The sequence below is a fragment of the Carettochelys insculpta genome, chromosome 29 (assembly GCF_033958435.1).
Source record: "Carettochelys insculpta isolate YL-2023 chromosome 29, ASM3395843v1, whole genome shotgun sequence".
Lineage (NCBI taxonomy): Eukaryota > Metazoa > Chordata > Testudines > Carettochelyidae > Carettochelys > Carettochelys insculpta.
Genome location: NC_134165.1, coordinates 3,644,422 through 3,659,070, shown reverse-complemented (window position 1 = coordinate 3,659,070; position 14,649 = coordinate 3,644,422). Strand labels below are relative to the sequence as shown.

The following is a 14,649-nucleotide window of genomic DNA, read 5'->3' as shown; positions in this document are numbered from 1 at the left end:
AAGGGCACTCTGCTCCCCACTCCACACAGCCTCAAGATCAAGGGTTAAGGATCTGGCCGCCAGCTCAGGGTGGGCAGTGCCGGTTGCCAACAGCTCCTTCTTCGAGAGGGCGTGATTAGCTCTCCAAGCCATTTACTACCCCCTCCTGCAGGGTGCATTCAGTCTGGAGAAAGGGCTAAGGGCAGATCTGAGAGCAGTCAGCAGTGGTAAGCCTCTTCCACTCCTACATCTTGGAGCATTGGCCACTGACGATCATTCGCCAGCGTCCCCTGTCCTGGGGGATGACACTAAGCTAGGGGGAGAGGTAGATAGGCTGGAGGGTAGGGATGGGGGCCAGACTGACTCAGACAAATTGGAAGATTGGGCTGCAAGAAATCTGATGAGGTTCAATAAGGACAAGTGCAGAGTCCTGCACTTGGGCCGGAAGAATCCCGAGCATTGTTACAGGCTGGGGTCCGACTGGCTCGGTAGTAGTTCTGCAGAAAAGGACCTGGGAGTTGTAGTGGATGAGAAGCTGGACATGAGTCAACACTGCGCCGTTGTAGCCAAGAAGGCTGATGGCGTATTAGGTACATCAAGAGGAGCGTTGCCAGTAGATCCAGAGAAGTGATTGTTCCTCCTTATTCGGCTTTGGTGAGGCCGCATCTGGAGTACTGTGTCCAGTTGTGGGCCCCCAATTATAGGAAGGATGTGGATACGCTGGAGAGGGTCCAGCAGAGGGCAACCAAAATAATTCGGGGGCTGGAGCATATGACCTATGAGGAAAGGTTGAGGGAATTGGGACTGTTTCGTCTGCAGAAGAGAAGACTGAGGGGGACTTGATAACAGCCTTCAACTTACTGAAGGGAGGCTGCAAAGAGGCTGGAGAGAGGCTGTTCACAGTGGTCACGGATGGCAGAACATGGAACAATCGTCTCAAGTTGCGGTTGGGAAGGTCCAGGTTGAACATTGGGAAAAACTTTTTCACTAGGCGGGTGGTGAAGCATTGGACTGGTCTCCCCAGGGAAGTGGTGGAGTCTCCATCCCTGGAGGTGTTTAAGTCTCGGCTCGACAAAGCCCTGGCTGGGCTGATCTGATGGGTTTGGTCCTGCTTAAAGCAGGGGGCTGGACTCGATGGGTTTTTTAGGTCTCTTCCAGCTCTATGGTTCTATGACTCTATGATCCAGTCCTGGCCAGGTGTTTCCCATCTTTTTAGTGTCTACCTTTAGGTCTCTTTTCCCTTGTGGGTTCCATCTGAAGGCCCGACTTGTGACGTTGACAGACAGGTCACCGTGTTAGTCTGTATCCGCAAAAACAATGAGAAGTCCTGTGGCATCTTTCAGACAAACAGATTTTTTGGTGCATAAGCTTTCGTGGGCAAAGACCCGCTTCAGCAGATCTGGCGACGCGGGTCTTTGCCGGTGAAAGCTCATGCTCCAAAAAATCCGTTCGTCTATAAGGTGCCACAGGACTGCTCGTTGTTCTTGTGCTGGTGGTGGTTGTTTTTTCCTCGAGGGCCCATCCAATCCATTGCCATCTTCTCTTCCTGATTTCTTCTTCGGCAGGAAGTTGGTGAGGCAGTTACTGCAGGTCTTGGCAGTGGGTGGTGTATGGCTGGTGGATCTGGAAGACTTTATGGAGGCCACCATTGAAAAAAGTCTGGATTTTTTTTGAACGGTCCTCTTTGCTCCCCAAGCTCCTCTTCCAGACAGTAGGGCGGATCCAACATTGGAGCTGAATAACCTGATCTTAGTCTGAGTTCTGAGCTGCTCGGAATCGCAGATGTTTGTCAGGAGAAGACAAGCTGTTCTCACTTTCCCAGTCCTTACTCTCCCGTCAGCATCGGTGTCCCCCTCTTTATTGACGCTGCTGCCAGGGATGTGAAAACCCCATGCTCCTCCAGTGCCCGGCCTCCACGTGCGACTGGAAGTCTGCAGTGGGCCTCAAACTTCTTCAGTCCAATGCCCCCTTTACTGGGCCTGTCCCCCACACCAGGACCGGAGGCGGGGAGCTGGACTGGAGGCACAAGCAGTGATGTGTGGCCAGGACTGGCGCCAAAGCTGTGGTCTGAGTCCGGACTAGGGGGCCTGAATTGGGGCCAGGAACCAGAGGCCACAGCCACTGTTCCCGCTAACTTTCTCCCATAAATTTTGTGGAATAAATTTTGTTGCATGCACCAACACGTTTGGATGTGCACCACCAGTAGAAACACACACTGCCTGCTGTGGGTGCTCTGCTAACCAGAGGAGTGGCCACTCAAGCACTCATCTTACAGGGAACGCTGCCCAGGGCCAAGAACAGGAGCTGGGGCCCATGGGTAGGAGCCACAGGCCACCTCTGGAAGCTGGAAAGGAGCTGTGGCTGAACCCACAGCAGGGTTAGGCAGCCTGTGGGGGTTGACCCCAAACGTTCCCCTAAGCAGATGTGTCCTGCAATTTGGGGACCGTGCATGCAGGGCTGTTACAAGGCGTCCGGGCTCCATTGTTCTCCATGTGCCAGGAAGCAGGGCAAGAAGCACCGGGTTGCAGACATAGCTTAGAATTAGGGAAAATTTTCTGTCTCTTTGGGGAGTTCAGCCTGTTACAGGCATCTCTGGGAGCTCACAGACGCCCCCGCCCCCCAGGCCCAGGCGCTGTTAATGAGCCAGACAAACACCAACCAGGGACAGGAGTCCTTGCCCTGCGTCAGCGCAGGGGGCTGGATTCATGGACAACTTGGGGGGGGTCCCCTTCCCTCCAGATGTTCCTATGGGACTGGATGCGCTGAGCTGTCCTGTACACCCCCCTTCCTTGTCTTTGATGATGGGTGATGGGACCACTGTTGTTCCAGGGGTGGGGGACTGGACCCCGGCTTTGCTCCCTCAGAGATGTACGACAACCAGGGCAAGGCCAGAAGAGATCCTCAGGTCACGTCACCGGCCCTGCACTCTAGCCCATGCCACACAGCCCCCAGTGTCGTGAGCCCAGCGTCTGGCTAAGCCATCTGCCAGCAAGACCGCCTAAAGAAAGTCCCTTAGCGTGGGGAGCACCAAAGCCTGACCTGTGGCCCCTCTTCCTCACCAAGCCCCGCCCCTTCTCCCCAAGCCCCGCCTCCACACCATCCCTTCTCTCCAGGCTGGCCAAAGAGTGAATGGACACAAATCAGACATTAGGAATCTGAATATACATTCCTGTCAGTGAGGATTTCAATCGGCAGGTCGTGTACCAGAGAGGTAGCTGAGTTAGTCTGTATCTTCAAAACCAATAAGCAGGCCTGTGGCACCTTACTGACTAACAGATGTTTTGCAGCACAAGTTCTCGTGGGCAAAAACCCGCTTCGTCAGATGCAATCTGCAGGTCATAGCATTCAAAACTTAAAAGAGATTTAACCCCAGGTTACAAAGGGAGAGATCTGCATTGGAGTTCATTCTCCTTTGGTACTTTTCACCTTGGACTCAACAAAGATATCAATTACCTTACACATTACAAGGACAATTTCCCCACCTTTGATGTTCGCAGGCAGCCAACTTAATAGACACTTGCAGAAATACTGTTCTTCCCCCTTTCCCCATCCCTCCTTCTGTCCTATCTAGCTGACTTGTCAGTTTTTGTTTCTTTATTTTTCTATATTTCTGTTCATTTCTCTTTGACTCAGTTATCATTGATCAGAATTTTCCAGATCTGGAGCAGTGGGTCTGCTCGACAAAAAACTCATCACCCAATCAATTACATTGCTAGTCTTTAAAGAGCTACAGGACGGCTTTTTTGTTTAGTCATAGGTCAAGTCCTGCATCTGCAGAATCTAGGGAACCTTCTTCTGGGTGTTGTCTTAATACTGCCACTTTCTGCTGGGTCCTCAGGCTGTGGCTACGTCCAGTCTTCTTTTTATGGGCCCACTTTACAGGCTGCTCTTTCAGCCTCCTCCAACCATTGCAGCTGTTGCTGGGGGGGATGCTTGCCTGTCAGGTTTTATCCGTTCGCACCTCATTCACTCACCAGGGCAATCAATTAAGTGAAAGGGGAGAGATCTGGTCTGGTAAAAAGACATTTTCTTTACCTTACTTAATACCAAAGACTTAATGCAATATGATATAAATACAATATTAGTGCAGAGACATACCACAAAAGACAATACAAAGTCATAAAAAGTTTGGATGGAAGAGGAGTTAATACAGCAGATTTACAGCATAAGACTTAATGTAAAGTTATATGAAAAGAAAAAAGCCATCCAGTAGCACTTTAAAGACTAACAAAATAATTTATTAGGTGATGAGCTTTCCTGGGACAGACCCACTTCTTCAGACCACAGCTGTACCAGAACAGACTCCATATTTAAGGCCCAGAGAACCATAAACAGTAATCAAGGTGGACAAATCAGAAAAAAAATGATCAAGGTGAGCAAATCAGAGAGTAGAGGGGCAGAAGGGGGGTGGGGGGGAAGACAAGAATTAGATTAAGCCAAGTATGCAAACGAGCCCCTATAGTGACTCAGAAAATTCCAATCTCTGTTCAAACCATGTGTTATAAGAAAAGGAAGGATGAATGTGGAGACACTTAAGGCGGATGTTCTCTGCAGATGATCTACACTCCTTTGACAATGACTAACACATTGTAAAGGAATTAACGCAGAGATGTAGCTACACAACTGGAGGCAGAGAAGTGAGTTTATTGCTGTTTCTGGCACTGGTGTGGCCACTGCTGGAATCCTGCAGCTGGTTCTGCTGCCCACAACTCACAAAGGAAGTTGACAAAAAGACAAGGCCTCAGAAAAGCCACCATCAAAGAGTGGGGAAAGCAGCCCTGCTGGGCCAGACTCCAGGAGCTGGATTCAGTCAGCGTGACAAGCAGAAGCTTCAGTCTGTAAGGATGTAGCTGGGGAACAAGGACTTATCAAGACATCCCAGGAACCAACAGCTGGAAAGTGAAGCTAGACAAACTCAGACTGAACTAGGACACAAATCCTGAGTGGTGAGAGTCACTAACCCAAGGTCTCTTTCATGGGCAATGTCTAAATGATGGGTGCGGGAGTCTCTAACCGCTCTCCTCTGGGGATTGTCTTGGGGCTGTGTGATACCCCACAGTCAGGTGAGATGATCCCAATGGACGCTTCTGAGCTTGGAATCTGTGAGTCGCAGACGCCACTCGCTTTAACCACTGGGCTCCACTCCCCTACCAGAGCTGGGGAGAGAAGCCAGGTGTCCTGACTCCCAGTGCCTCCCACGCCAATTTTTCAACCTTCCTGGCCTGTCCTTGTGCCAAGGGACAGGATAGGGGGGAATGAAATGGATGCAGTGGGTGGACGGGGAGCGCGAATCCCAAAGCACGAAGGGGACCACTTTCCTGGCTGGAGAAGAAATGCTCTGGGAGGGGAGTGCATTCTAGTGCTTAGAGCAGGGCAGCCCAGGGAGCAGGACTGCTGGGTTCTATCTCCACCTGTGACCTCAGGCAAGCTCTGCCCCCCCGTGCCTCAGTTTCGCCACCTGTAAAACAAAGATGCTCATGTTTCCTTTTCTGTCTGATGTCATAGACTCATAGAATCCCAGGGCTGGAAGGGACCTCAGGAGGTCATCTGGTCCAGACCCCTGCTTCAAGCAGGATCAACCCCCGTCGTGAGCTCTTTGGGGCAGGGTCTGGCTCTTACTCTGCGACTGCAGCCCCCAGCGCAATGGGGTCGAGAGCTCAGCTGGGGTCAGGGCAGTGCCTGGCATTGTGGGAGGGGAGCGGGGCAGGCTAGTCGTTAGAGATAGGGAGTCAGGACCCCTGAGCTGTATTCCAGCTAGGACAGTGGTGTCTAGTGGTTAGAGTTCAGAAGGGTGGGGGTCAAGCCAATGATGGGATCCAAGGAGCCACTAGAAATTGTCCTGGATCTTGTGTTCAGCTCACCCTGGTGTCCCCACTCCCAGTGCAGCTCAACCCCTCCCCCCCCCGGCTTTTACACTCTGTCCACTTGGCACCACCTAGTGGCAACAAACAGGACTTCCCTCCTCCAGCCCCAGCCCCCTCTGCTCCCAGCACCTCTGCTCCCTTCGGTCACTGCTGGGGAGGGAAAGTGGGAGGATACTGGAGAGCAAAGACCAAGGACAGGGAATCCCGTAGAGGTTCTTCACATTGCATGGGGCTGACCATCAAGTTCAGATGCTGATCTGGAGCCAGGCTCTCCAGCCTTCTGGGGAAGGAGGGACGGGGCTGTTGGATGGATGGTACAGAGCTATGGAAGAGGAATGTGAGATGCATGGCACTGTTAGACCCATTTTACAGCTGGGGAAACTGAGGCACAGAAAGGGACTTGCCCATGTTCTTCCCTGACAACTACTCCCACCTTCCCATTGCTGGATCTCCTGTCCAGACCTACCCACATGCTATTTAACCCCCCAGCAGAGCATCTCTGTGCTCAGGTTCTTTGTGGGGCCTGCAGCTTGCTGTGGGGAAGTCAGCCTGTGTGTGGAGCAGCCATGGTGTGCAGCCCAGTGTTCATGTACAACCCTACGATAACCAACTGAGCTTGGCAGGCCCCACATCACGAGCAACCCTACAATAACAAACCAGCGCCCCCAGCCCAGCACCGTCCACGCCAGCCTGTTCTCTACAGGGAGGCACTGAGGAGCCTTTCTCAAACTCACCAGCAGGGGGAGCTCAGCCCCCATGCATCTCCCCACACCTCCACCTGCCAGGCCCCATCCGGGCACGTCAGTGGCCAAGCTGCCCTTGCCCTCTGAGGCGCTGTCCAGTCTCCCCAGCAGGGGGCGCTCCCTGCCTCTGAGGAACCACCTGGTGACCCCGGGGCAGGAGGGGATGACATAGGATGGACAGAGCCCCTCCAAGAGGCCCCTCCGCAGCTGTTCCCTCCTGCACTCCCCCCATCCGAACACACACAGGCGTGCGTCTGTTACAATTCAGCACCCAGGTGTGCGTGCCAAGGGAGGGAACAGCAATGGAAACAGCCTGGGGCTGCCTCCAGATCAGCTGCGGGTTGTTGGTTTTTGTATGACTGCCGAGCTTGAGAAGAGCCCAGTTCAGATCGGAGCCCAGGCATGATGGGAGCAGCCCGGACCCCAACTGAGGTCAGGGACCCGTTGCGCCAGGTGCTGCACAAACCCTGACCAGGATCAGGGCCCCATTGTGCCAGGCGCTGCCCAGACCGCCACCAGGATCAGGGCCCCGTTGCACTAGGCGCTGCACACCCCTGGCCTAGATCGCACTCCCATCGTGCTAGTTGCTGTCCAGTGAGAGATGGCCGCCTGCCCCAAGCATCTTGCAAGCCAAGCAGACAAGGCAAACAGGAAACACGGGGAGGAAGCGACTTAGCCGGGAATAGAACCCAGGTGTCCTGAGGCCCAGTCCAGCCATGACCCCGCACTGCTTCTCCGTTCCAGAGCCTGCTATGGCCATTGGCTGGGGGTGTGACGTTGAGACCCTGCGTGACCCGAACTTCTGCACATACGTACTGAAAAGCTTCCCCCACGCCACCCCCTGCTGCTGCCATTCGCCCCCTGCCCTGGGGGAAGCAGGGAGCCCACGTCTTGGGCAGCAGAGAGGGGGAATCCGGCTCCATTTTGTGGGTAATTACAGTGTAAATGGACGAACTGGGCTGAGACCCCACACAACTCAGTTCACCTAATGGTCACCTTCAGCAGCTGGGGGCCCCCAGCCAGGATTCAGAGGGACTCCGGACTGAGTGGGGTTTAAGGGGGAGGCCCCTCCCTGCCCAGCTGGTGACTTGGAGATGAAAGGCTGCTGGGGGTCTGTTATCAATCTGCCTCTCCACCCCCTGGGCAATCTACAGGGGGGTTCAAAGCCATCGCTGTTTGCTTGCTCCACCCCCAGGAGGCCAGGCAACATTGTCCCCAGAGGCTGTGACCTTCCCTACTGTTCCCAGCCAGCTGCCAAGCTATTTAACCCTCTCACAGCCAACCCATTTCTCATCCCCCCACCCGCCCCACACCCCCTTTGGAAGAAGTTTAACAACAGAAGTTCCGGCTGTGATTGTCATTTCCGTGCCTTTCATCCGTGGATTGTTAGAGGGACCTGGGGGGCAGGTGGGCCCTGGCCGGGGAGTCAGGACTCCTGGGTTCACCCACGCTGCCCAGGGAGTCAGGGCTCCTGGGTTCGCTTGGCCTCTCAGCTGCCACGTGAGACCTTGAGAAGCTGGCTGGGGTGAGGTCACGCAGGCAGCCTGTGGCCTGGTGTTTACTAGGTGGCAAGAGTTTGGCTTTGCAACCTTAAAACAGAGCTTTCAGCTGTTTATTTTTACACCATCCAGCAGCCTCAGCTGCGGCCCAGGTCCCCTGGCAGGGTACAGACCCGGTTTGCGACTATGCATCGTGTCTGCACCAGGAGCTGCAGAGACCCAGCGAGTGGCCGTCCCTGCCCGACAGAGCTCTTGGCTGAGCTCAGATGATACCAGCTGCTTGGACTGAACAGGTGGGGGCTAAAGTCCTAGAACCCCACCAGCCACCCTGTGCTAGCAGGGCGAAGGGGATTGTTCCAGGCTGGCGGATCCCAGTCCGGGAAGGGGGATAAGAGATATTGCGTGAAGCAGCTTTTACAGCTCTAGTGTTATCCAGACATCCTGATCAGGGCCCGGCCCCCAGCTGGGCCCTTCTCCCCACTCTCCTTCTTTCCAGCCCCCATCTGAGCCTCCTTGAGCACTTTCAAAAGTTGCATAACACCCAGAGCCTGGCCAACCTGCAGGAAGCCTGTGACCCTGCGTGTACCCGCAACCCCCGCTCCAGTGCCGAGGGGTGCGGTTACACCAGTGCACAAGCTATGGGGCCAGCAGCCCTACAACAACTTCTGCCCCCGGCTGGGGTGTGAACACAGACTCGGGCCCGGAGGTTAGAAGGGAACCTGGGAACCACCTCAGCGGATCCTCTGCATGTAGCAGGCCACAGCTCACCCACCCGCTCCGGGCATCGACCCGAGCGTCTGGCCGACGGCCGCAAACCATAGTGCAAGTTACAGGGACTCCGCCACCGACTGGAATTGAAACCTGCACCTCCCTGGGCTCCACGCTGCAGGGGACGATTCCCCATCCCAATCAGAGCAGAGGAAAATACTTTTCTGACCCCAGCCCTGGCGATCGGTTCTACCCTGACCAGGTGGGGGAGACCCACCAACCAGACCCTTTGCAAAGCGTTCTCTGGAGTAACTGAGGCCAGGTCTACACTAGGGGGAACATCAGAGAGGCAGCTCCATGTCCGTGGATTGCAGAGCTGGAGGGGATGGAGCCGAGATGGATTTTTCCTGCTGGCTCAGGAAACTCTCACGTCGACTCCCCTTCATGGCTGGTGGAGCCCTGGCTGGGTGGAACCTCCACTGCGAGATTAAGCGTGGCCCCACTGGGTGCACCCGGAAGATCAACTGCCACCAATCAATCTCCTGGCAAGGGTAGATGCACCCTCAAAGCCCTCTCCCGCTAGCATCCCGGCATCAGCTAGCGTAACCCGCACGCCTCCTGGGGGTGGTGGTGACCTGATACCACTAGCCATGAGAATAACCAGGCTGATCTAGATAAAAGGCAGCAGGTTTTTGGCTCATGCAATGGTGGCTCACATCCTAAGATCCAGAGGTCACAGGTTCGATGCTGTCTGGCGCCTACTGGCATTAAGCTGGCAGTCACAGGCCAGCAATGTACCTAAATTATTCCATCATCCCCCCACCCTCCAGAAATGTACCAGCTCAGTCCCTGGGGGAGAGGATGAATTATTGGTAGACAGCACAGAGGAGTGATTCGACCAGCCCCACACCTAACACACACGCTGCCTTTCTTGTTTCCTTTTGCGAAGCAGCTCCCTCTTCTCCCACCCTGACACCCAAATCTCCCTGCCCCTATTTGGGGATTACTTCCGTTAATGCCACAAGGTGGCACTGTGCCCCCCTGCGTCCTGGGGGCCAGATCCTGGGGTGCAAAATCAGATACGCCGTCAACCCATCCCTGCAAAAAGGATGTGCCCCGGCTGCTTCAGAGGGTTTGCTTTGCACCGGCCATGGGGCTGGGCCAGCATTCCCTGAAAGCACTGCTCTTGGGAGGCTGTCCAGGTGACATTCAGATGACCCCGGCTGATGACCAGCACGCCCACAGCGGCAGTCTGTGTTTCTACTGGAGGTGTACATCCGCACAGGCCTCGGCATGCATAACAAAATGCATTCTGCACATCATCATCAATAACCGGGGGCTCAGCGCCCGTTGGTGTCCGATGCCTCTCTCGCTATTTCCTTCCACCTTTCTCTGGCCAGTGCAGAGTGGCTTAGTTTCTGTAGACTAGCTCCGCACCAATCTACTAAATCATCTATCCATTTTCTGTGGGGTCTGCCTCTTCTATTCGAACCGCCCATTATGCCGAATACCAGGGGCTTGATTTTTCATTCGTCGTTCATTCTGCAAATCTGCCCAAATAGCTGTAGCTTCCGATTTATAACCTTCTGCAGCAGGTTCTCTTTCAGCTGTATCTTTCTACAGAATTCCTCATTGGTGACCTTCTGCAGCCATCCTATTCTCAGAATCTTTCTATAACAGCTCCTTTCCAATGCCAATATTCTTCTTTTGGGAAAAATTAGCAGGAACCCTGCTGGAGAAGTGGGGAAAAAAATCCACCGAACTCAGTGGGAGTGCTCCAGTTGCCTTTTGGGTGGTCGGGGGGACAGGCCTAGCAATGCCGTCTGCTCTCCCAGCCAGGCATCCCTCAGCTGTAGGTGTTCCCTGCAGGAGACAAGGGCCTGGAAATTCCCAGCGCAGGCCTGTGAATAACTTCAGAAGGGGCCATTGTGCAGGTAGGCAAAGGCCGGTGTAACCCTGCAGGGACTGCGGTGTCTGCAGGGCAGGGAGGGGATAGACAGGTCCCTGCAGGAGTAGCTGGCCAGAGAGAGGTGTGCACATGGAGGTGCACGAAGAGGAAAGGAAAGCGGCCAGGGCCTTTGCCTCATGGGACCCCCGGTCCATCTAGAAATCTCTCCCCCATCTAGCCAGGATTTAAGCAGCACCCCGCTCCCAGCCAGCAAGGGTCTGGGAAAGGCCAGGTGCTCAGACACACCCCAAGGCCGTGACATTGCAGAGTGGGGTGCCCAAAGCCATTGGCTCCCCCGCCTTCAGCTGTGGTGAGAACCCACCCTGCGCCTGGTGGCGGGCAAGGGATTTGTGTTTTCCAGCTCTTGCGTGCCTGGCTTTTCCTCTTTCCGGAGAGGAAGCCAGCCACAGGGGGCTTGCAGACCCCCTGCCTCGCATGTGCCACAGATGCCAGGGCCCCAGCCCGTATCTGGCCGGGGAGCTAGCACGGATTTTATTTGGGCGCCTCATGGTAGTATATGAGTGAGAACCTCTCAGCTTAACCTCACAGCCCTCCGCCCCTGCTGAGGGAGGGCCAGGCTGTTCATCCCCACGGTACAGACGGGGAAACTGAGGCACACCGCAGTGAGCTGAGACCCAGGGTCACGGCAGGGAGCAGACACCAGGGCGGAGGCTTTAACCTTCCTCCCTGTGCCAGCCTCTTCCAGCAGGGCTTTGGGGAGCCCCCTCCCTGCCCCCCAGCTTAGCGGGACCCCCTCTTTTACCCCCATCTCAGTCCTCTCCACCCCCCCCTGCTGCTGGGGCTGGGGGCTGGGACCCCCAGAGTGGGGGGGGCGCCATCCCGGTGGGCGCACAGGAGGGTCCCAGGCACCCGGATCCCTCTGCCCCCGCCCCTCTCCCTCCTCCAGGGCCCCGGCCGGCCCCGCCCGCCGCGGGGAAGCCCGGGGCAGGGCGCGGAGGGAGGAGCTCAGTCCCAGTGCTGGAGGTGGAGGGAGCAGCCTGCGCCCGCCTCGCTCCGGCGCCGGGCTGAGCAGGAGCCCGGGCAGCGAGCGCCCCGGCTCGGCCCGGCTGCGGGGAGTCACCGGCCCCAGCGAGCCGGCAGCGCCCGGGGGGCGCCCAGCGCCGTGAGCCCGACAGCGGGCAACAGGTACCCGGGAGCCCCCTCCTGGGACCCCCTTTCCGAGAGCCCCACCGTCCCCTGCCCCGGGGAGCTGGGAGCCCCCTTCGCCCTCCCCCGCCCCCCAGCCCCCTCCTCCACGGGGGTAGGTGGGCCCCTGGCTGTCCCCCCTACCGGGTACCCCCGGACCCCCTTTCTGAGACCCCCACCACCCCCTTCCCTGGGGAGCTGGGACCCTGAGCTGGACCCCCCTTCCCAGCACCCTGCGTCCCCCTCTTCATGAGCCACTTGCTCCTCTGAACCTCCCCTTCTTTGGGGGCAGCTGGGGCCATGGCTGTTCCCCCTTCCTGGCACCCCTGGACCCCCTTTCTGAGACCTCCACTATCCCCTGCCCTGGGGAGATGGGAGCCCCCTTTGCCCTCCCCTGCCCCCCAACCTCCTCTGCCACTGGGGGCAGCTGGGACCCTGGCTGTCCCCCCTTCCTGCTACCCCTGGACCCCCTTTCCTGGGACCCCCACCACCCCCTTCCTCAGGCAGCTGGCACCCCGAGCTAGACCCCCTTTCCCAGCACCCCTGGGTCCCCTCCCTTTCTGCACCACTTGCCCTCCCAAAACTCCCCTTCCTTGGGGGGCAGCTGGGACCCTGAACATCCCCCTTGTCCTGGCACCCTGGACTCCCATTTCTGGATCTCCTGCCCCTCTGAAACTGTCCTTTCCTGGGGGGAGCTGGGACCCCTGGGTCAGACTTGTCTTCTTCCTCCTTCTGCCCTCCAGACCCCTCTGCACTGGGACCCTGGTGGGATCCCCCAGTTCCTCCACCTCTTACCCCCAAAGCCCTCCTCCCTGGGGGGAGCTGGGCCCCTCCCTGTCCCCCCTTCTAGGACCCGTTACTGGGCCTCTTGCCACCCTGAAACTCCCCCCCACTGCCCCTTGTGGGAGCTGGGACCCTAAATCTCCCCTAACCAGGCCCCCTGGATCCCCTCCCACCCACAGGGAGAGCTGGGCCCTTTCCCAATGGGTCGCCCCGCCCTGCTGCAGAGGTCCCAGAAAGGGCGGTTCAGGGAGGCCAGGGGGCTGGAAAGAGGGGGCTGGCTGGGGGGAGCTGGGATTTCTGCACTGCCCCAGCCCCAGGGCAGCTGCCATCTGTGCCCATGTTCCTGGCCCCGGGCAGGCACCTCCTGCAGCTGGGAGTCTCCGTCCACAGCCCTTAGGATGCCACCATCCCTGGTGCACAGTTCCATGGCGTCCCCCTCCCTGCTACGCCCACCCCGCCTGCCCGCGCCGCCGCAGCCTCTTGCTCAGAAAGGGCCGTTTTGCTGCTTTCCAGGCTGCCTGACCCCCTCTGCGGAGAGAGGAGAAGGAAGGACACCAGCCCCCGACCGCTCTGTCCCAGCGCCGGGCCAGGCCGGGAATCTGGATTCCGGGGCTGCAAAGCCAGAGCCTCTGCTCCGGCTCTAGGGATCCGAATTGCCCCTCTCCCGCCCGAAGGCCATGGACAAGAGCAGGTGCGAACTCCTCCCCGACCTGCCCCGGAGGCTCTCGGTGGAGCCCCAGGCCTGGCCTGGAGGCCATGGAGATGTCCGGGTGACCGTCCGGGCTCCCAGCTCCCAGCCTGAGGATTATGCTGCCTCGGGACTGGGGCAGAGAAAGACCTTAGTCGTCCTGGATATCGTCTGTCTGCTCGTGGGTGAGTGAGGGGCCGGCAGAGCCCCATCCATTGTGTATCCCCCTTCCCTGGGACACCTGGGTCTCCTCCCAGCCTGGGACTCCAGCCCCCTTTAATGTAGTGCTGTAGGTCCCTAAGCTGAGCCGCAGCCCTGAAATGCAGCCACCTCTGGGGAGGAAGCTTAGGCCGATACATGTCAGCTGGATCCTGTCTGCCAGAGGTAGAGGGGGAGTGATGCCAGGTGGCCTGTGGGAAGGAGCGGGATTACTAGCTGCCCCATAGAGGCAAAAACCCTGTAGGCAGAAGCGCTGCCTCCGCTCCGGGGCCTTTTCAGGTTGGTCGTCCCTGTGCTATAAATGGCACAGAATTGTGCCGGTCTGTTAGGCGTTGTTGGAAATGCCCTGAGCTGTGCAAATCTTGAGAGTCCAGGGTCTGTCCCCTGCCACCATTACACCCCAGACACCTCCACAGGAGGGAATAGTTGATGGCCCTGTGCCAGCTGGGATCTCCCCGGAGGGGACTGAGCTTTCAGAGGCTGTTCCTCGCTCTACTGCTGGTGTCATTCAGGGAAAAAAGGTGACTCCAGGCAGGAGAATAGAATGGAAAATATTATAGTGGCGTCAGCAGGCCAGAAACCCCAGGGGTGCTGGGCGCAGTCCAGAGTTGTCTGCAGCTGGCCGTTGGGCGCATGGCCTTTCCGTGCGGAGGCATTTGGCTTGTGGGAGAGTTACCGAGAAAGGAAGGTGGTCGTTGGGGTTAATCTGCTCACGGTGCCTCCTGCTACAAGGAGACACCGGAGGAAGCTAAAAGTTGGCCCCTTTGGAACAGAGCAAAGGAAATAGATTCCACACACCCAGCGTGGGTCTGTGGCCTGGGGAACTCCTCGCTGCCAGACATCCTTGGCGTCGGCAGGAAAAAGCGGAAGGACTAATGTGGAGTTAGAGGCTAAAAATAAGAGGCAGGAGGTTTGAAAGCACTTGATAGGGCCTGTTTGGGGCATCAATCAACCTTCGACTCTTGGAGGCTAACAGGTATTGTCTCGTAATTGCTGATTCTCTGGCACCAGCTGCTCTCAGGAACAGGGAAACATCCCCCAGCCCATTACAGGACCACGTCTGACGTCTCTC

At 57.2% G+C, this 14,649-nt stretch overlaps 1 protein-coding gene across 1 annotated transcript in view; it reads left to right on the top strand.

Annotated features, from left to right (window-relative positions):
* Positions 1-11,747: 11,747 nt before the first annotated feature.
* Positions 11,748-14,649, top strand: part of TUBB4A (tubulin beta 4A class IVa) — a 38,278-nt gene continuing 35,376 nt past the window's right edge. The window contains exons 1-2 of the mRNA XM_074979442.1: positions 11,748-11,887; positions 13,184-13,543. Coding sequence (XP_074835543.1) covers positions 13,348-13,543 — 196 coding nt within the window. The 5' untranslated portion in view covers positions 11,748-11,887; positions 13,184-13,347. The remainder of the gene's footprint in view (positions 11,888-13,183; positions 13,544-14,649) is intronic.